Genomic DNA, 27,528 nt, shown 5'->3' with positions numbered 1-27,528 from the left:
GAATGAAAAACACCAACAACAATCTCTTCTTTGCTTGCATTTTTTTTTATCATCTCTTCACCCTTTTATTTAATTCAGCTTTTGTTATAATATATTTAGTATTTTACAACATAATTCAAATTATTACAAGTTTTTTAGAATTGTTTGAAATTCAAAAGGTGCTACACTCTAACCATTTTCATATAAATCATATTTATATGAGTTGGGGCCGAGCCATCATATCTTATATATGAAAAATCTAAGGCGTTTAGCAAGTCATTATATATTTTATACTGTTTTGTTTTTCTCATACACCGCCAAATAGTTTCAAAGATGCGCATGCCAGCAGTCCGCAGGCCTTATCTTATTCTATTCAGACAATACTTTTCAAAAGTTCGTTATATTATATATTATCACTTGAACCATGATTGCACCCTCACATTGACCAGTAGCAGAAACAATGAAGAAAACTGCAAATGTCGTTGTCATCGCAGCTCCGACCATCGGAAACCTTGTTCCTGCAGTCGAGTTCGCAACTCAGTTAACCAGCACATATTCAAATCTCAAATCCACTGTCCTAATCATCACCATGAATCGCCCACTTGTAGACACCTTCATTCACTCACGCTCAACAGTCAACTCCGGGAATGTGTCCTTCATTCACCTCCCATCAATAGAGCCTCCATCACCTGATGAGTACCAGACTAGCGTAGGTTTCATGTCTCTTTTGATCGAGAATCAAAAACCACACGTAAAGAATGCACTCGTTGACCTCATGCAGACTCAATCCGATTCAACTAACTCATCTATCCCACTCGCGGGATTATTTGTAGACATGTTTTGTACATCCATGATTGATGTAGCTAATGAGCTTGGAGTGAAGTCTTACATGTACTTTGCATCTCCGGCTTCTTTTCTGGGCTTCATGTTGCACCTTCCTGTATTAACACAACTAGGTTCTGAGTTAGATGACTCGAAAACTAGGTTGAGGATCCCGGGTTTTGTCAAGCCAGTTCCTGTCTCGGTGTTGCCTACTTTTTTCCTTACAAGAAATCAGGATGATAGTTGCTCCTGGTTTTCGAATAATGCGAAAAAATACAAAGAAGCAAAGGGTATTGTGGTAAATACGTTCCAGGAATTGGAGAGTCATGCTTTGGATTCTTTGTCTGCTGAGTTTAGTGACTTGCCGCCGGTTTATCCGGTCGGGCCGGTTATTGATCGTCGAGGACCGGCAGGATGGGAATTTAACCCGGCTCATGAGAAGGTCAAAATGTGGCTTGATGAGCAGCCTAAAGCATCAGTAGTTTTTCTATGTTTTGGTAGTATGGGAAGTTTAAAACCGGCTCAGGTCATAGAAATTGCGCATGGGCTAGAGCAATCAGGGCAGCGGTTCTTGTGGTCACTTAGAGAACCGGGTAAGGGCAAATTAGAGCTTCCGGGAAATTATACGAATCCAGAAACGGTATTGCCTGAGGGGTTTATTGAGCGGACAGCAGGGATTGGATTGGTTTGTGGATGGGTGCCACAAGTTACGGTATTAGGCCACATTGCGGTGGGAGGGTTTGTGTCGCATTGTGGTTGGAACTCGATACTGGAAAGCTTATGGCATGGGGTGCCAATAGCAACATGGCCTATATATGCAGAGCAACAGCTGAATGCATTTGAAATGGTGAAGGAACTGAAGCTAAGTGTGGAGATAAGGTTGGACTATAGAGGTGGGGAGAATGAATTGGTATGTAAAGAAGAGGTGGCCAAAGGTGTAAAGAGTTTGATGGAATTAAGTGATGATGCTCAAGAGTTAAAAGAAAGGGTCAAGGAGATTAGTGAAGTGAGCAAGAAAGCTGTGATGGAAAATGGCTCATCGTTTGTTGCTTTGGCTCAATTGGTTCACCAACTCTTAGAAGATGTCTAGGAACTTTGGTTTTGGACTCCTCCAGGGACCAGGAGTATCCCATAACTTTTAAAAAATTTACATGTGCTTGGTTCAATATAAAATGGCGAGTATATTAGTATTTCGAGAACATATGTACCACATTTATATATTTAAGACGGGATTTATACATTTTATAATCATCAGTAATTATTACTATTAAGCCCGTCATAATATTATTTAAAAAATATTAAGCCCATCACAATTATTGCCAAATTGGATTCATGATTTATAAACGAAAAACTGGCTGCAGAACATGAGTTAGAAGGGAGAGTTTAAGCATGATACCTGAAAATAAACATCACTACTAAATCACCAGACTTCTCATCTGGAGTTTAAGCATGATAGCAAAAAACAAACTTGTTCATAGTTTTTTAGTCCGAATCGGATGAGTTCCCTATATGCATTTGTGTGCCAGAACTTTTTTCAAAGAAGAGAATTCGAAGTAGATTTGGGTCATCACACGTCCCCAAAGGATTACAGTAAGCACCACAAGATATATCATAATTAGACAGCCCTTTATAGTCTTCAAGGTCGGGATCAACATCATCATACATGGCATCTTACATGGCACGATGGTCACCACGCATAGCACGAAGCTGCTCATTATAGTCAAGTGCAAATTTGTGGCCTTTAACCGAGTCATGAGGGAGCTTCAAATTTTTAATTCGCTCCATACACAACTTTCTGAAACTCCCATCAAGATTGATGTAGAAGCATCGACGTAGATCAAGGGTCTCAAGTTGAGGACAGCCATCTAGAATGGCCTGTAAACCCTTATTCGTCATTGCACTGCCGATGAGTTCTAGGTGACGTAGTTTAGGCATGCCTTTTGCAATAGCCATACAAAAGGCATCTGCATAATCCGCAATTTCTTGTCTAATGGGTCGCCCATCATGCATATAACCATTGTCGTTATATTTGAATATCTTAAGCATAGGACAACTTTGAACAGCATTTGCAACAGCCTCATCCGAAATAGCGGCAAAGGTCAGTTCAATTTCCTCCAATAAAGGAGCCTTTTTTAAGAAATCAGTCCAAGATTCATATATCATACCATAGCAACTTGAAATTTCAAGACGCTTGAGCTGACTTGACCTGTTACCAACATAACATAATACACGACAAGACTAGGAAGAGTTATTATTATAACCTGGGAGATGGTGAGATACACATCATAGATATCACACCTATACATATAAAAAAAGATACGTTACTTAAAACGTCAAAAAAAAAACTCAAACTATCCAGCAAGGAATATTGGATAAAGTAGGAGCCTTCGTCAAATAAACGCTTAGGCCATCCTTCAAGACTATTCATCTTAAACATGATCTCTCAAATTACTCTTTTGACTAAAAGACCTCACTTAGATATCAATGGGGATTATTGGTAGAAGTCGTATGGAGAGTACTGGCTTAGACCATCTCAAACGACTACAAAAAGCAATTCCATAGAATTATATAAACAATGAAGTATGGCATATCATACGGTTACTCTTTATACAGAAACACGACGATATCGACATTCATATCAAAATATCAAAAGATATCTAAAAATTAATCCCTGAGAAAAAACAACTTTCCTTAAGTTGATGCCTTGTATCTTACAACAACCATGCCATGTTGAATTTAGTTAGAAGCCAATTATGACCTTTACATACTATGAGCTTTCCTTGTTAAATAATAAATAATGTTTTGACATTTTAACTTTGGTGGCATATAATATGATCTTATGTGAAAAACAGAAAAGGCAGCATAGATCATTTCTAATTCTTTCAACTATTTATCTATTTTCCTACAATATAGTAGATCACTCGAAAGGTTTGCCAAAATGTATTTTGCATTATCTAGTTCAAATCTATCCATCATCCTACAATATATTCCTCCATATCTAAGAAATTAATACCAACAGATACATAAACGTATATGACAAATATTAATAAAATTGAAACGACGAAAGTGCAATACCTTCCACCTTGAGCCAGGTATTCCAACAACTCATCCTCGCCAAAAGACTCGATATTGATATCTACAAGCTGGCCTTGGCTCCTGTCAATAGCATGTCTACACATTTTGTCGAGATCATAAGGCATATCACCCAAACACCCATGATTGTGCATATCAATAACTCTCCACATAGCGGGGTCTTTGCAGATTTTACGCCAGGCAGTACAGACCTTCTGTGCACTCTCAAGAATCTCAACTGCACCCAATCTATGGAGTATGTTTGCAGTTATATCAGCAGGAAGATTCAGCCAGTTTGCTTTCTTCGCCCGCCTTTTCATTGATTTGGGTTTGAAGGGTTTTCTTCGGCGAGGCATTTTCACAAACAGTGGTAGGTGTTTTTGTATAGTTACGAATATTTGGGTAAGGTCACGATGGTAATTGACAAAATGTGTTTTTGTGAGCCTAGATAAGAGAGAGTGCAGCGGAGAATACAGCATAAATATTATACACATTATTCCAAATTTAACATCATAAAATTATATTATTAATATTAATTTCTTTTTTTAAAAGACTAATTTAATTTAATTAATGATAAATTATTATTATTTTATAACTATATATTACAGAATTAAAAAGTTAAAATAAAATTTGTTTTGCATTACTTAAAAATTATATAAGGTTAGGTAAATATTAGAATAAAAAGTTTGAGTTGAAAAGAATATTAAAGATTATAGATTAATTTATAAATCGTTAAGAATTTAAAAAAATTTAGCTCACTTAATATATGAGAATATTACTATGTTAACTTATTTCTTTTTTCATAAATAACTTATACATATATGAATGATTTCAAATAAAATTTATTATATAAATGAAAGGCATCAATAGTATAAATTTTTAAAATCTAAAAATATAACACTGCTAAGATAAAATTCTCCCGAAAATTGCTAAGATAAAATTCTCCAGAAATTATCAGATGAGAAATTTTTCTATAACTCACCTAAAGTTACCGATAAACTCATAGTCACTCATAATACTAGTCATCATAAATAAATAGTATGAATCATTAATTTAAAAATTTCTAAAAATATTTTATTAGATAAAATAATAATATCAAAAATAAATTTTACATAAAATTACAATTCAAACCATCTAACCAAACCACTTTTGGTTAGACATATAATTCATCCACAATTTATATTATATAGATACGGATACATAATATTTTAAAAATGCAAGTATCAATAATCATAATTTAATTAAATTATTTTTCAATAATATAATCCAAACGAAAAAAAGAGTAGCCTAAACCCCCTGTAATCACAAAATCAATAAATATAACACAAAATTCATCATTTACATATATTTTTTTACACACATATATATAAATAAAATATACACATATAAAAAATGCACAAAATGTCATAAACAATACTAAAATTATCACACAAATAAATTTATTAAAAAAGTGTAATAGTTCACATGATAAAATATCTAATAAAAAAAGTTTCTTACATTAGGAAACCTATATATATATATATATATATATATATACCGATTGTTTAAGTTAAATAATAGTTACATAGATATTTACATAAATTCGATATGACGGAACCAATCATCAAACTAAAATATTAATATAAGAACTTGAAAATATATTTGAGAAAAATATTAAGATTGATCTTTTTTATTTTAAGAAAAATTTAAAATAATCTTAATATAATAATTTTGATTTTGAAGATTTTTTTGAAATATATTTAGATGATAAATGATTAAATGGAAAATTTAGAAGAATATAAATTAATTCTAAAATTTAATATAAAAATTATAAAAATAAAAAAATTTATCAAAAATACTATTTTTTTTTGAAAATATTTATAAAAACAATGACCGGTTATGAAAAGGTTGCATATATTATGAAACGGTTGCATATATAATTTCATTTTGATCCCTATTTTTACAAATATTTTCTTGATTATTTATATAAAAATCCTAAAAATAAACGAGACAATTTGAAACGCTACAATTTGAAAGACAATTTTATAAAATATTTTACTACCGGATCCTGAAACTCTGGGAACCTGTTGGAATAATCTTAAATTTAGTTATTAATTATTTGTTTATTTAATTATTAGATATTTAGCAATAGATTAATTATTAGAGAAAAATATTATTTTAGAATTGTTTAGTAGTGGGGTAGTGGAGTTATGGAGTAAATTATGGACTTGTAATTTACCCATTAATTAGTAGTGGTTAGTTTTAGTAATAGTTAGTTTTAATATGTTTGTAAAGCCTATATAATGGCTAGTTTACCTTGAGTTTTAGAAGAAGAAAAGAAATAACAAGAAATATATCAGTACAAGTTCTCTGCAAAAAAAAAATGTAGGTGTCTTTTTTCTCTAAGTTTTTTCATCATGGTATCAGAGCCATATGATCCAGGGCTTATAAAACTCTTATAAAAATACACATATACATATATATATTATCCTTAATATTTTCCATGGCATCTACAAATGCAAAAAATATGGGCATCTGTCAAAGAATTGTAGATTTCAGAATGATGAAGAAAAGTTGGCACAATTGATCGAGGGAGAACCACTTCTTTAGAGTTGTGGAGAGAAAGTGTTCCAAAGTGTTTTTGGAGAGAAAGTGCTCCAAAGTGTTTTTGATGAGATAGTGCATCAAAATTGATGGTGGTAAGAAGTGCATCGCAGACGAAGAGAAAGTGCTTCGTAAATTTAAGATTATGGGGTGAATGTTGGAATAATCTTAAATTTAGTTATTAATTATTTGTTTATTTAATTATTAGATATTTAGCAATAGATTAATTATTAGAGAAAAATATTATTTTAGAATTGTTTAATAGTGGGGTAGTGGAGTTATGGAGTAAATTATGGACTTGTAATTTACCCATTAATTAGTAGTGGTTAGTTTTAGTAATAGTTAGTTTTAATATGTTTGTAAAGCCTATATAATGGCTAGTTTACCTTGAGTTTTAGAAGAAGAAAAGAAATAACAAGAAATATATCAGTACAAGTTCTCTGCAAAAAAAATGTAGGTGTCTTTTTTCTCTAAGTTTTTTCATCAGAACCATTAACCATTACCATACTCATAGTCATAGGCTCATAGCAGCGCAAACAATCAGGTAATGTCATCTTTCTTCAGTTAGTTGTCCTTATATTTAGACTTCTATCTTATGTATTAACTGCTAATTTCACTCTTTATAATGACTTATGTTAGTGATTCCAATTTACTGGGAGATATTTATAAAATTTATTACTGTTCATTGATCCTCTTTTATTATTGAACACCAACTGTTTGATGAAAATCCCCTGAGATCATTTTGTGTGACTAATGAAAATGTAATGCTTTAGTCATCTTTTATGTTTAACTTTCTTGTCATAATTTTAATTATAACAGCTTCTTGTATGTGATGAAATAAGTCAGTTACTCTACTCTTTTAAGTGTGGTGCAATCTCAAGATTTTAGTATTGGTTTAGGTGCAGGCGTAATTCAAATGGAGACTAATCGTACTGAGAACCCTGCGTCTAGCCAACCCAAGTGGAGGAAAGTTGCATATGGTGGAATGCAACCCGGGTTTGATGATAACCACATTGACGACTCTTTCCTTGCAGAAATGGTCATGAATGCTAATGTTGTTAAACGGTCAATGCTGAAGGTGATGTTAGACTCGGTTTCAATCTCCCAGTATCTTTGCGTTGTTGCTTTAGTGGTCTTAGTTTGGACCTACACTCTTCAATCTACCATCAGTGAAAATTTTCTATTGCTTCTTGATGTTAGCGTGCTCGGATTAGGTTTTTTGGTTCTTGTCTCTACTGCGGAAATGCTTTCCTTTAGTCTTCTTCTCAATTATTTTCTTAAAATATCCTTTTTCATTACTGCCTTGTATGTGTTGTCTCCCATTTATCACACACTAACCAGGTCTATAAGTTCAGACACAATTATAGCACTTACAGCTTCACTTGTAATGCTCCATTTGTTCCTGCATAACTACTCAGGGTCCACCGTAAAAGCTCTCGGTGCTCTAGAAAATCCTAGTTTTACAAGCAATATCTCACTAAATGCCTCGATTGTGGCTTCCCTCTTGATTGCCTCCCGCCTTCCTTCCAGACTTCATGTTTTTGCTATTGTGTTCTTCTCTGTTCAAATTTTCCTCTTTGTTCCTCTAGTCACTTATTGCATCAAGAAATATTCATTTAGGTTGCACATTTTCATCTCCTTCGTATTGATGACAGTGACATTGACCTTTGTTTATAGGTTGCACACATTACTTTTTGTACTGTTTTTTAGTGTTTTGGTTTTCGTTAATTTGGTGTGTCCTTATTGGTTGATAAGAATTCAAGAATACAAGTTTGAAATCAATGGTCCTTGGGATGAAGCCAGGCTCTGTTTTGATATAACTGAATGAAAATCCCTTTTGTAACTTTGAGATTTATTGTAATTGGTTATCAATGAGAAACATTAAGCAGTATTACTAATATTCTTCTCTGTTACTATTTCACCGTCTTGTTAAGATTTAGCAATTTGGTTAAGTATGTTAGGCATGACTATTCTTAATACTAATTCCGTGTATTGATTTTCTAATAATAAAAATTATCAAGTCATTTACTTGAGATGATAAGAAACATGGTTGTTGACTACAGAACAGTTTTATAGATTTGTAATACTAAAGTACACGTGTGGCTTTCTTTATATATTTACTGTCCATATTTCTATGAAACCATTTTCTTCGTGCATTGCATCATTTATTGGAAATTCATAATGAACTTTGATCCAAATCTTTTTATCCAGTTTAAGTTGAGCTAAAATTGAGTCTTAAATTTAATTGACATACAATTTAACAATTTATACTTATGTTGATACACTGTAAATTTTTTGTTGGAATAAATTCATCATTATCCAATCCATACTTTGAGATTACAAAATGCAAATTACAAACATTACTAGAATCCTTTATCCGCTACACTAATTATTAAGCTATTAGTTTACACAGCATTATTCTATGAAATTGGGTTCTTGTATTGCATGGCTGCCGGATGGTAAACATCTTGTCAGTGGGAGTAACATCTTGAATGGAAAGGTAGAAGGCAGCTTCTTATTGTAAGTTTAGACTATTCAAAATAAAAATTATGATTTGTGCTATTTTTGGTGTTGCCACAAACCTACGACATGCTTATTGAGGACCAAGCAAGTCATTTCTAGTTAAATCCTCAATCCCTTAAGGGCCTGCAGGGTGTCTGCAATAGTGTAATGTACTATTTTGGAGTTCAAACTTTAAGGTAATAATATAGGTACATAAAAGAGGACATGGTTTTTTTTGTTGTTCATTGTGCAGCTTCATAGACTTAGCTACAAGGAGCTATATGCATCTGAATTTCCTTACATATGTGTACCTATCTTTCCTTTTCAGTTTCTCACTGAAAGCAAATTAAGGCATATATCTTGTTCGTTGGTTTTAAGCATCCCCCTTCACTTTATTGCTATTTTAGCCTAAAATATAAACTCAAACTCACCGTGAGAAATCCCTATGATCTTTATGCTTTGCACATTAGTTAATGTTGAGGTAATTATCTTTAAGATTTAGATATTATGTAAGTTTTACACGTGATTTGCATCTTCACAATCTTATATGTTTAATAATACAGCTGGTTGAGTACCGCGATATCCAGGATCTCAGTTGCATTATTTGATCTTACTAATTCAATTGAACCCTTCCATCTTTTACACATCATGTTACTGTGAATACTTTTCTGGGTGAAGTGACTTGATCTGTCAAATTATAGGGTCATAAGAAATGGATTGCTAGTATATCCTGGGAATTTTTGCACATACAATCTCACTGTCGTTTTGTTAATTTCCGTAAAGATAGCTATGCACGCAAATGGGATGTTACGTTGAGAAAACTTTGTTACTTTCCATAGTGGTTGCAGTAGCTTGCATAAAATGGGGGTGTAGATGGAGTTAAATATCCAAGTTGTTAATTCCTTTTTGAATTAATGTTTAATTGGCATTTTTGAGTGTGTGATCTTTATAGGCTTACTCGCAATGTTCAATTAATTCTTGCTTCATATAATTAATTTTTTCACCTTTTTTTACGTTGATAAATTTATTCTTAACTTCATTTTTAAATTCTCGGGTTCTTTCTTATTTCTATAGTTGTTGGTTTAAGTTAATTTAACTAAAAACAATAAGTAATGTTGTAATTTAATATGGCTTGTAATTTTGCTTCTCATTTTTTTGCTGTGATTCATGTTTGCTTTACACAGGATACATTAGTGTTGAAAAAGGTGTAATCTTTACGTATAAGCTATAGTGTTGGCCTAACTTTCTTTCACTTTGAGTCATCTAGAGATACGTAACTTATTGTTTTGGTTTTACTGTTATTTTCTGTATAATTTCCACTTCTAATTTTGGGGACTGTCACGCTTTATGTTTACAATATGCAAGTTTAGCAGTGTATTTACCGAAAAGGACTGATATATTGACATGTGAATTGAAGTCGGCCCAAGTAAAAATAAGAATTGATAAAATGTTCTTATGCATGGTAATTTTTATTCCTCTTATGTATTTGTGTGTGTAATTCTTGTTTTTTTGATGCAGAAACAATTTTGATCGGGTGTAATCTTGATGTTGTCTGTATAGAGTTGGCATTTTTTTGTTTTGCACATCAAATTATTCAAGAGAGATTATCTTTCCCTGTTGTTCTGTGCATAATTTTTGTATTAATTATGAGTGTATCACCACGTATTTTTGTTTAATGCCAGTTTTGCAGTGTATTTGCTCAGGAGACTGTGACATTGACTTTGAACTTTTGTAGTCTCAGAAATTTACATACATCATATTAGAATTTAATTCTGGAATATAAACTATGTAAAAGGCAAAGTAATCTGATAGGTGCTATATAGGCAAACATGGTCTGTTATTACATTATAAGTAACACCCCAAGGCATGCAGGAATACTAATGCAACTGCTGATTTCATAATAACAAGATTATAGATTGTGAAGTGAAGTTATTTATTATTTAAAACTTCTGAAATGATTATAGAATGACGTGATCTATGATTTACGAACTTTCAAAATGCAGTGCATTTTTGTAAATAATTCATTATAATTACGATCTCTCTATAAACAATATAATATCCTAAAATTGTCCAGATAATTAGCAAAAGTCTATTGTGTCGATTTTGCTTCGACTAGTTATTTACGTGTGTTTAAGGTCTTCTGTTTGGACATGGCTGGAAGATAACGAAATTTAAGATTTTTTTCTCATCAAATTGGAGAAGGTTTTTTCCAATCAACTGTAGGAAGATATGCACTTTTCCTGCTTCAAAGTTATGGAGGTGCTACTGAAGTTTTGTTCCTTTTTTGGACCATAAAAGCACAATAAACACATAAATAAGTGATAACTCCGTACTTTCCCCCGGTCCTCTCTGTGTACTAGTTTTTGCAAGTCGATATTTCTTGAATATTGAGCATAGGTTGCAGGATATGAGACTCTGTTAATACTCCTTTCTGAACAGATCTTTGAGTTTCATGAGCATAGAAGACTCTGTTAGAGGTTCTTTTGTGAAGGTAATTCTTTCATCTTATTTTTTAACTTCTACTTGAAATCTCCAGCTTGCCAGCAATTATTGCATGTCAGATCTTAGTAAAAACTACGCATGTGTAGTCCCCCCCCCCCTCCTGGTAAGCTATTTCGTCTGATTTTACTATCATTTATAATGAAATTGCATTATTTTATAACACTCTGACATTTCATGAAATGGTGATTGTTGAGATGAGTGCATTACAGCTTACAATTCGATAGAACTCTGGCAGCAAAAAGGAGAACACGGTATTCTCATTTGCACTGCTAGTGAATTATTTTAGCATATAAGGTAAATCTACTGTGAAGGTACGATTCAGCTAATCTCTTTCTTTCTCAACGGTCATGAACTTACTGCAGTTTGTAGGATTCCTATACCTTCACAAAAATATAATAGTTTTTGACATATGGTCCCTGTCCATATAATTGTTCGTAATTCATGAGATTTGGATTTGGTTGTAAATTTGACTTGGATATGCTTCGTTTTTTGATAACAAGACACTTCCTATACTTTTATTATGTGTGATGAATTTAGGGCCTAGGGCACCGTGTGAATACCTTGGCATTGAGCACTGAATATATCTTCTTTGGAACGTAGCTTTTGACCATTCTCACAAACATTATTCATCTCAAACATAAAGGATGATGCAAGTAAATGAGTTCACTTAACATTTAACTGCTTGTGTCCAGGTTTACTTTGGAATAATGAGTTTGGTCTATGTTCCCTAATTATAGCCAACTGAGCTGTAGAACTAGCTTTTCCATTCAACCACTCTCGTCTCCAGCCTCTAAGAGAGGCGTGTAGGTCAGATCTATGCGTATCATCTTATGCCTTGTAGAATATTGTAAAGCTTTTATTACAAGGGGTACCTAGGTACATCAAAAGGGGGGATAAGTTACATCTCACAAGCAGCCTATGCAACACCAACTCCAGTGATCAAGTGAAATGTTTCAAGGATTCACGAGGCTGCTCAAGAAAACACACTTGTTCAGTTTTTGGCACTGCATCTAATAATTTAAATAACAATCTCAAGTTCACTATATTTTAATTAAATCCATTCAAAATCCGTCATTGAAGTCGCCCATAAACCATCTAACACTAACAGCCACAAATACCCCTTGCGTTTTTCATTTTTGATCACCAGCTTAATTTTTTAAAAAGATTGTTCTGAAGTTCTTTTTTTTAAACCAATTGTTTAGAAGTTCTTATTATGAACTGATTTACCCTGTTTTTTTGTTATTAGGCTTATATGTCTTATAAAATTTGAGGGATGCGAGAATCGAATGGTATTGTCCCCACATGTCACTATTTGACCGAGAAAAACCCTCAATATCACTTTAGGAAAAAATGGCCCTATATGTCAATTCAAAACGGAGTTTCGGTTGAAGTTTTTGTTATTAATAAAAAACACAATTTTGTCTGATATTTTTTTTTATTTTTTCTATTTTCTAAATTGAAAAATGCAATTTGAAATGAAGTTATTCAAAGAAAAAATGTTATTTGAAATTGTTTTTATAGTCTCAACGCTATATACATTGCCGTTTTCCACCTTTTTTTAACTTTTTTTTACCCAAAATACTCAATAAAGTTATGTTTTCAAGCTCAAAATTTTATTCTAAAAGGTGTTTCGTTCGTATTTTATTCATACATATAAATAATTTAATATTTTTAAAACCCAATTTGAGAATTGGTGAATCGTAAAATATTAAAAATGGTTGATAATTAGATTTCGGTTCCTAAGGTTTAAAGGCCCAAAACCTTATAATAAATTAGGGTTTAGGCTATAGGTATGTTTTATTAATTTATTTTTTAATATTTCTAAAACCTAAAAGGGGATTGGTGAATCCTAAAATGTTAAAATTTATTAAATTAGGCGTGATATTATTTATTTTTAAATATTTCGAAGCCTGAAAGGGAATTATTGAATCCTAAAAAATTAAAAATAATGAAATGGGGCCCACACTTGAATTTTAAAAAATTAATTTTAAATTTTAAAGTTTCTGAAAGCCAATAAAAAATATATGAAAAGCAAAATATTAATTAAAAATAATTGAAAACGTATTTTCAAGTTGAATTTTATTATTAAAAAATGTAAGATAAAATGTTGTTTAGAGTTTTAAAAGTGACTTGAAGTAATGAAATAAGTTAAAAGAAAAAAAAGGTTAGAAAACAGCAACTGAAGTTGCATTTTTGGTTTTAGCTGAAAATGTAAATCGAGAAAGGGCCTTTGTTTTGATAGGACGACAAGAGATAATCTTTTAACTAATTGAGTTATTTATATAATAATGCTCTGATTTACCCCGTTTTAAAATATTGTTGTTCAAATTTTGCCCAACACATTTTAAATAATTTAACCACAAAATTATAAATTATTTTTGAAAATTTTATAATTATTTTTTTGATTTAAATAAGCGTTCAAAAATCAAAAGTAGTAAAAAATCAACAAAAATATTTTGAAAACAAGGAAAGAAGAACATATTATATAGTTCGGACAATATAATTAGATTTTTCATACGTGCTACTCTTGGACTGAAACACTTTAGTTCTCATTCACTGCAATCTGCTGCTACTAGTCTCTAGGGTTTGAATGGCTGCTTTCAAAAGAGGAGATGACGTGGAGATCATAAGCCAAGAAAAAGGCTTCGAGGGCTCTTTTTACGAGGCAGTTATAATTTCCAAGGTTTCAGACAATGACTACATTGTTCAGTACACTACTTTAGTCAAAGAAGATGATTCTTCTGCTCCCCTCAGAGCCTTCATTCCCGGCGATGAAATTCGTCCGGTTCCGGAGGATTCCACGCCGGAAAATGGGTTTCAGGTAAAACAGATGGTTGATGTTTATTACAATGATGGGTGGTGGACTGGTAAAATCACCGGGAAAGTTGGGAACAAGTATCGTGTTCGTTTTGAGCATCCCAAGGATCGGGGTGTTTACTCTCCCACCCACATTCGTATTCATCGAGATTGGATAAATGGTGAATGGGTTTGATTTTAATCTTAATTTCTAGACAATGTGGTAATTTTATTGTTAATGTCTTTCTTGGACTATGTTGGTTTGTGTGTAGATGTTACGTACTTGGAGTTGGAGGTTTAATGTTTGATGGGATATTCTGCTTTTGCATGGTTTCGGAATGTTTTTAATTGTGTTGTGCACAATGTATTTGTTTGGTTTCAGAATATATGCTATATATTTAAACGGGTATGTTTTTGTTTTGTTGTGCAAAATCCTATTTGTTACATTAAGGTAGAAGATGACCCAAATATGTCAGATTTAGGTGGAAAAAAATTGTGTGGATGTTTTGACTTCTTTTTAAATTGCTAGATTAAGGCGGAAACTAAAATGTCAAATTGTCTTATTACTGCTCCGATCAATTCCCGCCTAGTTGATTAATAGCTAGAAGATACTTTAAGTGTCTATTCTTGACTAGCGTTTTTTATGACACTGGTATATTTAATGGAAACAGATAGGCAGCCAAAGAATACAATGTAAAACATTGCCGATTTCTGACTTAGATTCAAAGTTCTTTCTTTTAATCTCAAACTATATGTGTTTAAGACAGTGAGAGGGAAGTCAGGTCAGAGAATGATTGTTCATTTTTAGCACTGAACTTGGTGAAGGTCCATTTAGGTAATATTTTTTCCCTTTTGTTTGCACTATTAAGATCCTGTGCTCATAAAGAAAGAATAATGTCTTCCTGATGGTTACTATGCTTACTGATGGTTAAATGTTCATTGTCCAGAAAAGTAGGATCGACGTGACAAAATTGCTACCCGTGTTAGAAAGGTTTAGAGTTTGCCATACCCCCTCTTTGGTTTCCACCCCACCTAAGAATCAAGTAATTAAAATTATTCTGGGTGTTTGACTACAAATAAAGAATAATTTCTTCCTGCAGATTTAAATACCAGAGTTATAGAATGTTTTTATTGTTCCTTTTCAGTGTTTTGAACCTTTTGTGTCCTGCCACCAAGTTCCACATTTTATGTTTTGGTTTCTTTTAACTGTGACTGTATTTCCTTTTATAAATTATAGATGAAGAGTGCAATTTGCTCCAATATCAAGCTTGATTGATTCATCATACATTCATAAATATGCATATATTTAGCTCTTTTCTTGGAGATATTGTGGGGGTGGCCCGACATGTTTTGCACCTTTAGTTACCCAAATATGAAAAAAATGATTAAGTTAGTAAACGAGAGACTCTACGATTTTATTTTCTAAGAAAATCATATGTTTACTAGGTTAATGAATGTCTCAACTATTTCCATGTTCACCTTCGTGAAAACTCTCTGTTATTTAAACACTGATTATTAGGTGCTACTGCACACTAAAAGTGAAATGTTGTACTGCTTTAGCTCCTGTTAACGGTGAAGTTACCAGCTCCATCAAAATTTTAAGGAGCTAATAATATGTATCATGTTTCAATCAGGTTATACATTTCAATAACTTACCTCATTCAAAAACCCGTGGGTTTTTACTCTCCAAGAAAGATGTGAGTTCATCGAGATTGGGTTAACGTTGAATGGGTTTGATTCTTAATTTCTAGAGAATGTGGTAATTTTATTGTTAGTATCTGTATTGGACTATGTTAGTATGTCAATAGATGCTATTTACTCTGAAGGTTTAATATTTGATCTGTGCTAATGAAATTATTCTGCTTTTGCATGGTCTCAAAATTTATTTGCATAATATGCTAGTGAAGTCCTGACATGTTTCTATTTTGTTGTGGAAAATCTATTTGTTTGGTTTCAAAAGATATGTGCACAATATGGTTCTGTAATACAGGCATGTTTCTATTCTCTTGTGCAAAATGTTTGTTATAGTAAGTTAGATGATGCGAATACTGGCATTAGGTTAATTTTTTTTGGTTAGGCTGATCTTTTAATTTTGTTGAATTGGACCGGTCTGGGTTAAGGCAGAAATTATATTTTTTTGCACAAAAAAAATTAAAGTATGTCCCATTAATGTTTCGATTAATTTCCGCATAGTTAATCAATCACTATTAGGTACCTTAACCGTCTAGACTGGCCTAACAAATTTTACGACAACGGCATATATAACAGAAAAGATAGGCAGCCAAATAATACAATGTGAAACAAGTGGCTGATTTATGACTGTTTTTCCATTTCAAACTACTTGTTTATTGCCATTAAGAGGTCAGTCAGGGCATTAATTGTTTAATTTTTGGCACTGAATTTGTGAAGGGCTGAATGAGGAATGCATTTTTTTGGTCAGTTATATGATTTTAATGTCGCCTGTTTTTGTTTGGACTAGCGAGATCCTGGCATCCTGCCCTCATAGTGAAAGAAGGAGAAAAATTAAATCCAAGAGGTTTTCATTCCATTAGATTATGCACACTGGCAGTTAAATGTTCATTTCCCAGAGAAGTAGGAGTGACTCAGCGTGACAAAATTGTTACTCTTGTTACAAGAGGTTTAGAGTTCCCCCCCCCCTGGTCTGCACCCCCCATCTATGGTATCAACCCCTTAAACTTAAAAACCACATAACTGAAATTATTCTGTGGGTTTGAATACAAATATAGAGTAATAATGTCTTCCTGCAGATTTTAGTACCGAAGCTGCAGGATTTTTTTTATTGTCTTTTCCCAGTCTTTTGAACTATCCTGCAATCAGATTTTCAGATGTTATGTTTTGGCTTCTTTCAACTGTGACTGTTCCACCTTGGACGTTATAGAAGAATAGTACGGTATGCTCCAATATAAAGTTTGATTGATTTATCAAACCTTCATACATATGCATACAATATCGGTAAGGTAGAACATCCATGCCCAGACTTTTAGCTCTTTTCTTGGAGATATTGGGGGTGGCCCGACATGTTTTGCATTTGTTCACTTCTTTAGTTACCCAAATATGAAAAATATTAATAGTAAGAGAGACACTCTACTTTTTGTTTAAAAAAAATATCAGGTTACTACGTTAATACCTGTGGACTGGAAACTCTAATCATAAAAAAATTGATTACTAGGAGATGAGCGTGGCTATACCTAACAACTCGGATAACCGGATCGTCAACTGCATTTTGTGTTCCTTACTTTCTACGATCTTTTTAGTGTCCAACTTATTCCACATCTGGGCAAGTGATTCAACTGCTTCTCCTATCTTTATGACAACACTGAACATGGTACTTGTATTCATTTGTTGTATTAGTACCAATTGAGAGTTTGACCGTCAACCATTCTATCTGGCAACTATGAATTGCAACCACAAAGCTTGGTTTCTCACAAATTCTATCCGTTTCATTCAGGCCCCTCCCCTTGGCATGAATCACAACGTTTGAACCACTGCTACAAAAGCTCACATTTTAGGAAAATATATTTTTAAGACAATCTTAATAATACTTCAAATCATTAGATCATGTCACGCCATTTAACCAACTCTAACATATTTTTCACGATTAGATAAAAGTAGATAACCAAATCCTCTTAATTTTGCAACCCAAACAAAAAGAAACAATGTTAAAAGTTTATATGCACATGTAAGCGTATATATATATATAATATATAAATGTCCGAGTAGAATCTAATTCTTTTCAAACACCAAAGATCATTATAGTCACTGTTTTAAACTAAGTGCGGAGAGTTTAGCTTATTTTGATAGGTGGAGTTTTTGTGTATGTAAGGGGTCCACTATTATTAATATACACGAATCAATCAAAATAAACTAAAATTATGATATTTCACGTTTAGTATGTATTAACAAGTTAATAAAATGTATCTAGTCGTTGCAAGACAATTTTGTATATGCTGACAATTTTGTATATGCTAACAAATGAATGGTGCAATATTTGAGTTCTTATCCCTTACGGAAGGTCAAATAGTTCGACTTTTGGGATATTTGTTTGTAATTTAATTATTTTATACGAAGATCTTGGCATAACTCTAGATAATCGAACGTTTGTATAAATATGTCTATTGCTGAAAGTGCATGCAATCTATTACTTGCATCAAGAAGAAAATTACTTGTGCAAAATGTCAAATACTATTGATATCCTAAAAGTAAAAAGTTGGTAATTGCTTGCATCGTTTTCGCTCCTGTCTAAGATAGAAGTTAGAAACAACAATTCATACAAGTCTTTATAAACCAACGCAATTTAACATCACAATAGACCCCATCTGAGACACTTCTAAATCTTTCAGTGTTGGTTTGTGTGACCCAATTTCATATCAAAAACTTTTATTTTCCTTCCTCTGTCCTTACCCCTTGCTTTCTTCATGTCTTTAATATAAGAATATTTACACCTACAAGCATAAATTAGATATCATCATTCTTTAAAGACCCATTTCTTTGGATTTTTGAATCATCCCTTCTCTTTGCATGACCTGAATTTTCTCCTCATTATAACAGAGAGAATAGACAGGGTGAAAAATGGTGGGAAAGGCCCCAATTTCTTTCTCCATGATTATATGGCTGCTGAATTATGTCACAACAGTTCATGCATACCCTGATATTCCATCACCACCCCATCATTTTTCTGCCAAACACTACCCCGATAAAACACGAAAACTGCAATTAGACAAGCCCACATTTGCTCCACTTGACACCACATTTCGGCCACCTAGTCCTTTTCTACCTCCATCCCCAAGTATTCTTACAGCAGCTCTATCTAAAACTACTCCATCAGTATCATCAGCCTCAGTAAGTACTAAGTACACATTAACGCGCACACACGTACAAACACATGAATAAGTAGTAATAATTATGGACTTTGATGACATATTAATGATATATATGTAGGCTACAAGTGGCACAGCAAGAGCGCGAGAGTATCACGTGACAACATACGGGGCAGATCCAACAGGGGAGAAAGATAGCACAGATGCAATTCTCGGAGCAATAGCAGATGCAGTGCAAGGACCAGGTAATGGGGAGCTGATGAAAGGAATTGTAAATTTGGGTGGTGTAAGGATTAATCTTGATGGCGGAATTTACAAAATTAGTCACCCCTTGCGCCTTCCCATCGCTGGCCGAGGTAACCTAATGGTAATTTTACTTAATCCTAGTTATTACATTTTCTACATGATGCATTTTCCAAGTGTCAACATATGTGTGCATGATCAAATTTCTGGTCCTTGATTCTCTTTGCCTATATCTATTTTCTTCCTACTTTGTTTGGTAAGCTACTATGAACCATAACATGTGAAATGTCTATTTTCAAAATATGATTTAATTGGCAACAAACACCGGCACATACAAGGCATAGAGAGTAGATTGCTATGAATTTGGTAGAATTTGGTTTAAAGATAAGAATTGTAATACCATAGTCATGCCTACTTGCTATTTGCCCCTCCCCCTCTCCGAAAAATCGAGTTATATGCTGATGTATTCATTAGAAAATGTATCAGCAATTCAGCACTAAATAAAATGCAGTTGAACACGATGTCCTCACAAAGGTCCTGCTGACATGGCGTCATAACAACCACGTTTGCATGTTGGCTGGAGCGGATGGAAAAATATGACAAGGACTAGAAACAGAGTTATAGGCCCCCATACACAGACATTGACAAACGTTATTCTCATTTTGACAATAATAATAGACTCCTAAGTAAGTTTCAATATGTGAATAATATAATTAGAGACTTTACTCATGTGGGGAATGATATTTACTATTTAGAGGGGAAAATATTCTAAACTACAATTCTTCTCCATTACAAAGTTCTGTTTTTCTATTCTCGCTGCTTGTTTTTCTCCCTGCTTGATTTATATGAACTTCAAATTATTAAAGTTAAAATAAGTCAAGAAACATCATGATTATTTTAATGTTATTCTTAGGCTAAGTTTTTCACTTTAGCTAATAGAGATAGTAGTGCTTCTACACACTACAGAGAATTTATGCTCCGTTTGGTCCGGGGAAATGGAATGACATAGTTCTACAAAAAAGTTAGAGTGGAAGAGGAAGGAAGACTAAAAATAATAAAAGAGTGCAAATTTTGTATGATACTTTAAGCTGATTGTGATTCTTGATGGAAATTAATAGATACACGGAGGAACCTTAAGGGCTTCAGATGACTTTCCAAAAGACGGCTATTTGATTGATCTATCAGCTTCATCTGACCTTGAGTACATTTATGAATTCGTAACACTTAGAGACCTACTGCTAGACTCCAATTACAGGGGTGGAGCAATTCAAGTTGTGGACTCACTTAGAACTAGCATTGACAATTGTTACATCACACATTTTACTACCACCGGTATAAATGTACAAGGTGGACATGAGACATATATTCGTAATTGCTACCTAGGACAACATATAACTGCTGGTGCCGATCCTGGAGAGAGAGATTTCTCAGGCACTGCAATAATCTTGAATGGCAATGATAATGCAGTTACAGATGTTGTAATTTTCTCAGCTGCCACTGGCATTGTTATCGGAGGTCAGGCTAATACGCTTTCTGGGGTACATTGTTACAATAAGGCTACAGGTTTTGGTGGGGTGGGGGTTTACTTAAAAGTGCCTGGTTTAACACAAACCCGGATTGTGAATTGTTATATGGATTACACTGGTATTGTCGCGGAAGATCCTGTGCAACTTCACATTTCCAGTAGTTTTTTTCTCGGGGATGCATTTGTTTTACTCAAGTCGGTTAAAGGAATTGCAAACGGAATAAACATTGTTGATAATATGTTCTCCGGATCAGATAAGGGAATCGACATAGTGCAATTGGATGAAAGAAGTTGCAAATTTAAGAATGTGAAACAAGTAATAGTTGATAGGAACAATGCCAAGGGAATGAATATCAAGTCAACAATTGCTCGTGGGACTGTGGAGGGAAATAATAGCTCCTGGATGGTTGATCTTAGCCGAGATTTGTTATTTCCTAACCTTATAAAATCTGTACAATATTCGTTACAGGCCACCGGTGATCAATTCCCAAATCATGCATTGCGTAGCGTGACAGATAATCGCGTGGTGATAACGACGGATGTGGTGGTTCCAGCCAGTGTTACTGTCACAGTGGATCAGTGAGTGCCTGGTTTGTGCCACCTATTCATGAATCAAGTTTGGATGATACAATTACAAGAAATCTAAGCAGGTTTAGATGAAATGTATACTATGATTGATTTGCAAAAGTTGTTACTATATAAATATAGTTTGAATGATAGCATTTTTTTTTGACAATGAAAGAGAATATTTCATTTGCAGCCCTGTAAAATTTGACACACAGATACATAATATTTTCTTGTCTCCAGAAAAACCAAAGCAGCAGAAGTTAAGTACTTGAGTACGTAATTGTGGAAAATTCACAAAATATAATCCTCCTTTGACTGCATAATGAAGGAAGTTACTTCAGATTTGGTGAAAATTATGTCTTCAATTCCTTAAGACAACTCATACAGACGAAAAAGTGCATTTGTTTATTGTGCATCAACTAGTGAAAAATGTGTTGAAGCATTTGAATGATTAAGTGACCAAAACAGATAGATTTGTGACTAATCTTAAACTAATCTTGTGTTAATGCATTTTAGTCGCTATTCATGCCAACGCATGTGGTGGTTTAGTGGTTGAAATTGTTTGTTTGGAGTTGGTAAACCAATAAACAGTAAACGATGATGGCTCGTAGCGTTGATATATATAAAACCTTATAGAAAAATTTACTAATACAGACTTCTTTAGAATATAGATTCAGTTTGAGATTCTAAAGTGACTAATTTCTTGACATAAAGAATTCAGATTACTTCGAGACTTAGGTTCGAGTTTGACTCCCCAACACTAATATTCTCACAGTTTCGTAATTAATATTTCAAAATTTGACACCCGTTTTTTAACACATACAATTCATAAATTTGGTGAATTTAACCGTAAAAATTTGAAAAAGTGAACGAGGAAGTATTTCTTATTTTTCTAACTTTAATCGATTATAGCTAATAAATTTAACCAACTATTACACAAAACTGCACCGGAGATGATCTAAGGATTCATTTTGAGAATCTAACATTGGTTTCTTTATTTTCCATGGGACAACTATATATAAAGATAATTATATTAGTAGATAAAGAAATATTAGATTTAAAACTAACCTGTTTGTTTAGGTTCGTTATGAGAAACTTTTTGGTCAAGTAATTTAAAGATGGAGGTCTTTTTGTAATTTACACTAAAATAACCTAAAGTCATATACAGTTGTCTAAACATTAAACATGAGTAACACATTAAAAGGCTAAAACTTTTATGGGCTTCGTGGAACGCAGGCCTTTTATGTTGTGCTCTGGGTTAAGGGTGTTGCTAAAACTTAGTACTAGAAATTTACCAGTATATTGAATATTTAGAGTAAAGTGCCTGCTCAAACGGGTCAAGTCAAGTGACCCCCTTTAGGACAGTACAACATTTCTGAAAGTTGAATTTGCGAAGAATATATATTAACAAAAGAAATAAATGGGTTTTTTTTTTGGTAAGAAAATGTATATCGTGATCCATAAGCATGTTGATTAATATTTACAAACAAAAAAGAGAAAATTCGTCAAGTGTCCGACACGTATTTTAAGATGCATATAAAATATTATTCCGTAACTTAATTTTATAATTTTATTTTCTAAATAACAATTAAATAGTTAAATTTTTATTCAAAAATAAATATTATAAAAATAAGTTACAAAACTATATTATATACACATCTCTTAAAATGCGTGTCAGGTACTCTTTCCGAAATGTAAATAATTGAAAGAGACGGGATGAAGTATATATTAACTTATAACTGATCATGTAACAGAGTTTAGTCGTTAAAATAATATTATGTGAACAGCCTTTTTCTATAAACCTAGGTTTTAGAATGAGTGATTGCGTAACATGATAACAAAATTAAGGCTAACGGGAGAATTTAGCTTCGATTCTCTAACATTCCAATATTTTCATAATTTATCATGACACGAAGATAAAATTATATCTTTGAATGTTCGTGGACACCCCCAATATTTCTCATATTTTATAGTGACACAAAAGACATAATTTCCTAAAATAAGGATCATGCGCGAGAAGTCTTAACTATTGACACGAAATATATAATGTCTCAAAAAGATGGACGTCATGAACGCTATGAGTATTAGAATAAAATCCCTTCTTTACAACCTTGGCAGAGTGTTGGAATAAGATCTATGAAGTATATTTCTTTACAACCTTTAGAGAGTGTTAGAATAAGATCTTCGACATTTCTTTATAATCTGTTTAAGTAAGATGTATATACATTTCTTTATCAGTTTCTCGATATTATTGAACTAAGATGTATATACATTTGATTGATTAATTATTCCGATTAATTTGGTGTAATCCGTGTTTTTCATGAATTTGATATTTATAATTGTTTTACGGTTTTTTTTTTTTGCATTTAAGTAATAAATATAATTGTTAGGGTGTGATTGTTGTTTTTGTGCGTTTATGGAAGTTTTACATTAAAAAAATATATAAATTATAAATTTTTAGTTACAAGAGAAATTAGTTGGTTAGGTATAATTGATTCTAATAGTAATATTTTTTTATACATTTAAGAGATTATGGTTCAGGTTAGTATATGCAATTTTTTATTAATTAAAAAAGTTGGAAAATATTAATATAATTTTTTTTATTTTGAAGTAAATTTATTAGGATTGAAGTTTAACAATACTATGAATTCAGTTCAATAAAAAAATTACCATTTCTATTCATGTGAGGTCTAGAAAACAAAATTTTCTTGATCTACCTCGTAGAGTAATTATTAAAAAGGGAAAAAATTTCCTTCATCTAGAATTGAATTAATTAATAAATTAAATCTGAAATGCACGAGTTAAAGGCTTAAAGCAGGAGTTACCGCAAACAGTCAGCAAAACGTAACCGCATTGTTTGACAAGCTGGGGAATAATATTCATTATTTTTTAAACTTTAAATCCCTCCCTCCTATCCTAGCTCTTTCTTGAATTTCAAGTGCACCAGCAGCATATGTACAGTGTATTTATCATCTATAAATATGCACCCTAACTTGCATCATTCCATGCACATATACTCCCACACACACTCTTTCTTGTCTCTTATAATTCAGATCTCATACTTAATATTTATCTTTAAGCTATAAAACAATGAGGATGCAGCCGTTTCCATTTAGATCAACAGCCCTTTTGTTCTTGATTATGTTTCTTTTCGTAAACGAAATATCTTGTAATTTCCTCAAACAGAAGAAACTATATGAATTCGAAACCAAGCTTGATCACAAAACCGCAGCAGCAGCAGCAGCAGCAGCTCCCGTTCCTTCAACCACCCCTAAGGTATGCACATGCACATTCTTGGACAAAACAATTTCTATGTTTATAACCGATTTTTCAATGTTATTTTATACTGACCTAAAATTCTTGTAAACGACAAACAGAGTGTTGGAAGAGTGTTTTATCCCATAGGGTACGGAGCTGACCCCACCGGGGCGCATGACAGCAGTGCTGCAATACTTAAAACAATTGAAGCTGCAATAGCCAGTGAAAAACAAGGGCTGCAACTAATGCCCGGGATTACAGACATGGGTGGTGTTATTATTGATTTACAAGGCGGCGGTTTCAAAATCGACAAGCCCATTCGCCTCCCTGCCTATACCGGCAATCTCGTGGTAATTTTATTCACTACCTAGTATAAAATATAGACCAATTTCTTTATTCATAAACCAGACGGCGCATGTAAATACAATGTCATGCATGGGAAAAACATGTTTTACGTAGCTACTCCCTCTGTCCCTCTTTTTATACGACACTTTCAATTAAATTGCAAGGAATATGATTTATATATCCCAAAACTTACCGATGCTATTTGGAATTACCAGATACAAGGAGGAACATTTCGCGCATCAGAGACATTTCCAACTGATCGGCATCTAGTTGAACTATGGTCACCACACTCTGTCAAACTCGATAGTACACAAGTTGCTAAACTAGATGGTTTCTCCGACGAAAAAGTCCAAACTAATGGGATATACTATGAGGCCATCACTTTCAGAGACATTCTCTTCGATTCAGGTTTCCGAGGAGGTGGCATTTTTGTTGTTGATTCAGCTAGAATCCGAATAGTAGATTGCTTCTTTCTCCACTTCAAGACGCAAGGTATTCAAGTACAAAAAGGTCATGAAACTTTCATTTCAACTTGTTTCCTTGGTGCACATCCAACTGTAGGGGGCGATAAAGGTGAAAGGGATTTCGAAGGCACGGCCATTGACCTTGCTAGCAATGATAATGCAGTCACTGATATTGCAATTTTCTCAGCAGCCATTGGAATTACATTGAGAGGTCCTGCTAATATGATTACAGGCGTACATTGTTACAACAAAGCTACATATTTTGGCGGTGTTGGAATTTTGGTCAAGGCCGGACAAACTAGAATTGACAATTGTTACTTAGATTACAATTCTATAATCATTGAAGATCCTTCTCAAGTTCATGTTACCAATGGATTTTTCCTCGGAGAAGGAAATGTTGTGCTTAAGGCAATTAAAGGGAAGATATCTGGACTGACTATTGTTGATAACATGTTTACCGGAAATTCTAAAAGTTCAAAACCAACAATAAGTTTAGATGGCAAATTTACAAATATTAATCAAGTTGTGATTGATCAGAACACTGTCAACGGAATGAGACTGAAGACTACGGTTGGGAAGTTAGTTGTGGCTGCAAAAGGGAAGAAATGGACTGCAGATTTTTCGTCACTACTGGTGTTTCCAAATCAAATAAATCATGTTCAGTACTCAGTATATCTCCCGGGATCTAAAGGAGGGTTTGCAGGGCATGCCTTGACAAAGATTTCGGAGAATGTTGTGGTGGTTGAAAGTGAAAAGGAGGTTAATGGCTTCATTTCTGTTGCAGTTGATCAGTACAACATGGCTGACGAACCCAATCTACTGATTTAGGTTGCAGGATATCGGTTTATTCTTGGTCTCATAGAAGCATTTGAGCAAAGACTAATAGGTGGTGCATTACTGAGTGTTTATTTGATCAAAATTTGACGATTATTGCTATTTTCAGTTTGATTTCTACGTCACATCAATGTATTTTTTAACATTTCTCAGTTATCTGTGTCATTAACTCATCATTATAGCCGTTCTATGTGGTACAACTTGACACTTGGTGGCTAGACCTCAACCTAATGTTTCACTGTGTATTTGTATGCTCTAGCTCACGGGGTTACGAGTTGACAAATTGAGCCCCATACATTCTACAGACTACTCACTACTCACAATGAATCATTCAGTTTAATCATTTACAAACCACCGACTAATTCGGTAAATGAGTTAAGCTACTCCCCACTAATGCAGAATTATTATGAATGAATTGAATATGTAAACTCAAGAATTCTTGAAACTGAATTTATAAATATACGAGCCAGATAATTGACCATCAAATATTTGATTTGTTCGTTATCATCATCCGATTTCTAACAAATCCAGAAAGGAAAAATGGAGTAATGGACTAGATCTAAATTAATAGTCCAAGTAAAACAGGCGGCGAGTCAACAATGAAAGCTAAAATATTCAACAAATTAATTTTTTTTTGTCAGAAAAGAAAGAGAAAGAAAACACACATCCATTTTTCTGTGATTCTTTTTTTTTGTCAGGTCTAAAAAAATATGACTATATCGGTGATTGTCAATATTTCAGAAACGTCAAAAATGTGAATTTATTTTACCGTCATAATCAAAACACAAGTTACTGACATGTTATAATATATCGGTAACTGTCAAAATTCCAGAAATGTCAAAAAATATGAATTCATGCTACCGTCACAATCAAAATACAAGTTACTATGCGTCTCATTTATTACACACGGAACCTCGAAACCAAACGACATAATTTCGTCTCTAACTTTCATTTTAAATTTAGAGTAAATAACAGAGTTTTGACCGTAATTTACATCGATTTTTAATAATAATGGTCAAATTTTCAAATTTTCAAATTTTCAAAATAGTGGTCAATTTTTCTTTCCGCCTTTCAAAAAAATGACCGTCGTTAACTCCCGTTAAATTTTCTCCGTTAACTAATTTATTTAAAGTGTAAATTGCATACTGGTGGCCGTACTTCACATTTATTTTTAAAATAGTGGCTATATTTTTTAAAA

The 27,528-nt window shown here is 33.1% G+C and overlaps 6 protein-coding genes across 7 annotated transcripts; 5 read left to right on the top strand and 1 right to left on the bottom strand.

Moving 5' to 3' along the window:
• Nucleotides 1–289: 289 nt before the first annotated feature.
• On the top strand, nucleotides 290–2,068 carry LOC141667453 (UDP-glycosyltransferase 43-like). Its single transcript, XM_074473957.1, has one exon. The coding sequence runs from the start codon at nucleotides 440–442 to the stop codon at nucleotides 1,889–1,891; it is 1,452 nt and encodes a 483-aa protein (XP_074330058.1). The 5' UTR covers nucleotides 290–439; the 3' UTR covers nucleotides 1,892–2,068.
• Nucleotides 2,069–2,194: 126 nt separating this feature from the next.
• LOC141667454 (F-box protein SKIP19-like) lies at nucleotides 2,195–4,340 on the bottom strand. The gene is made up of 2 exons (XM_074473958.1): nucleotides 3,877–4,340; nucleotides 2,195–3,007 (listed from the first exon to the last, which is right to left on the bottom strand). The coding sequence occupies exons 1-2, from the start codon at nucleotides 4,227–4,229 to the stop codon at nucleotides 2,473–2,475; spliced, it is 888 nt and encodes a 295-aa protein (XP_074330059.1). The 5' UTR covers nucleotides 4,230–4,340; the 3' UTR covers nucleotides 2,195–2,472.
• Nucleotides 4,341–6,864: 2,524 nt separating this feature from the next.
• On the top strand, nucleotides 6,865–8,356 carry LOC141663815 (phosphatidylinositol N-acetylglucosaminyltransferase subunit C). Of its 2 annotated transcripts, none has more exons than XM_074469641.1 (2): nucleotides 6,865–7,000; nucleotides 7,356–8,356. In XM_074469641.1, the coding sequence occupies exon 2, from the start codon at nucleotides 7,373–7,375 to the stop codon at nucleotides 8,282–8,284; it is 912 nt and encodes a 303-aa protein (XP_074325742.1). In that variant the 5' UTR covers nucleotides 6,865–7,000; nucleotides 7,356–7,372; the 3' UTR covers nucleotides 8,285–8,356. The 2 variants fall into 2 exon arrangements, with proteins under 2 accessions (XP_074325742.1, XP_074325743.1); XM_074469642.1 differs by having other exon boundaries at nucleotides 6,882–7,000; nucleotides 7,362–8,356.
• A 5,694-nt stretch (nucleotides 8,357–14,050) lies between these two features.
• On the top strand, nucleotides 14,051–14,854 carry LOC141665098 (protein AGENET DOMAIN (AGD)-CONTAINING P1-like). Its single transcript, XM_074471080.1, has 2 exons — nucleotides 14,051–14,446; nucleotides 14,786–14,854. Exons 1-2 carry the CDS (start codon nucleotides 14,051–14,053, stop codon nucleotides 14,852–14,854), a joined length of 465 nt encoding a protein of 154 aa, XP_074327181.1.
• Nucleotides 14,855–18,616: 3,762 nt separating this feature from the next.
• LOC141668772 (polygalacturonase QRT3-like) lies at nucleotides 18,617–21,581 on the top strand. The gene is made up of 3 exons (XM_074475780.1): nucleotides 18,617–19,116; nucleotides 19,216–19,461; nucleotides 20,456–21,581. The coding sequence occupies exons 1-3, from the start codon at nucleotides 18,847–18,849 to the stop codon at nucleotides 21,443–21,445; spliced, it is 1,506 nt and encodes a 501-aa protein (XP_074331881.1). The 5' UTR covers nucleotides 18,617–18,846; the 3' UTR covers nucleotides 21,446–21,581.
• Nucleotides 21,582–24,455: 2,874 nt separating this feature from the next.
• On the top strand, nucleotides 24,456–26,542 carry LOC141667917 (polygalacturonase QRT3-like). The gene is made up of 3 exons (XM_074474559.1): nucleotides 24,456–24,705; nucleotides 24,807–25,037; nucleotides 25,248–26,542. The coding sequence occupies exons 1-3, from the start codon at nucleotides 24,520–24,522 to the stop codon at nucleotides 26,322–26,324; spliced, it is 1,494 nt and encodes a 497-aa protein (XP_074330660.1). The 5' UTR covers nucleotides 24,456–24,519; the 3' UTR covers nucleotides 26,325–26,542.
• The last annotated feature ends 986 nt before the right edge of the window (nucleotides 26,543–27,528 follow it).

The sequence above is a fragment of the Apium graveolens genome, chromosome 6, assembly GCF_009905375.1.
Source record: "Apium graveolens cultivar Ventura chromosome 6, ASM990537v1, whole genome shotgun sequence".
Lineage (NCBI taxonomy): Eukaryota > Viridiplantae > Streptophyta > Magnoliopsida > Apiales > Apiaceae > Apium > Apium graveolens.
This window is presented reverse-complemented; position numbering and strand designations above follow the sequence as displayed.

Coding starts and splice junctions, on each gene's coding strand:
- LOC141667454 (XM_074473958.1), bottom strand. CDS start 4,229: ATGCCTCGCCGAAGAAAACCCTTCAAACCCAAATCAATGAAAAGGCGG. Junction 3,008..3,876: donor TACCTGGCTCAAGGTGGAAG/GTATTGCACTTT, acceptor TGTTGGTAACAG/GTCAAGTCAGCTCAAGCGTC.
- LOC141665098 (XM_074471080.1), top strand. CDS start 14,051: ATGGCTGCTTTCAAAAGAGGAGATGACGTGGAGATCATAAGCCAAGAA. Junction 14,447..14,785: donor ATTGGATAAATGGTGAATGG/GTTTGATTTTAA, acceptor TTAAATTGCTAG/ATTAAGGCGGAAACTAAAAT.
- LOC141667917 (XM_074474559.1), top strand. CDS start 24,520: ATGAGGATGCAGCCGTTTCCATTTAGATCAACAGCCCTTTTGTTCTTG. Junction 24,706..24,806: donor TTCCTTCAACCACCCCTAAG/GTATGCACATGC, acceptor AACGACAAACAG/AGTGTTGGAAGAGTGTTTTA. Junction 25,038..25,247: donor CCTATACCGGCAATCTCGTG/GTAATTTTATTC, acceptor TGGAATTACCAG/ATACAAGGAGGAACATTTCG.
- LOC141667453 (XM_074473957.1), top strand. CDS start 440: ATGAAGAAAACTGCAAATGTCGTTGTCATCGCAGCTCCGACCATCGGA.
- LOC141663815 (XM_074469641.1), top strand. CDS start 7,373: ATGGAGACTAATCGTACTGAGAACCCTGCGTCTAGCCAACCCAAGTGG.
- LOC141668772 (XM_074475780.1), top strand. CDS start 18,847: ATGGTGGGAAAGGCCCCAATTTCTTTCTCCATGATTATATGGCTGCTG. Junction 19,117..19,215: donor CATCAGTATCATCAGCCTCA/GTAAGTACTAAG, acceptor ATATATATGTAG/GCTACAAGTGGCACAGCAAG. Junction 19,462..20,455: donor CTGGCCGAGGTAACCTAATG/GTAATTTTACTT, acceptor GGAAATTAATAG/ATACACGGAGGAACCTTAAG.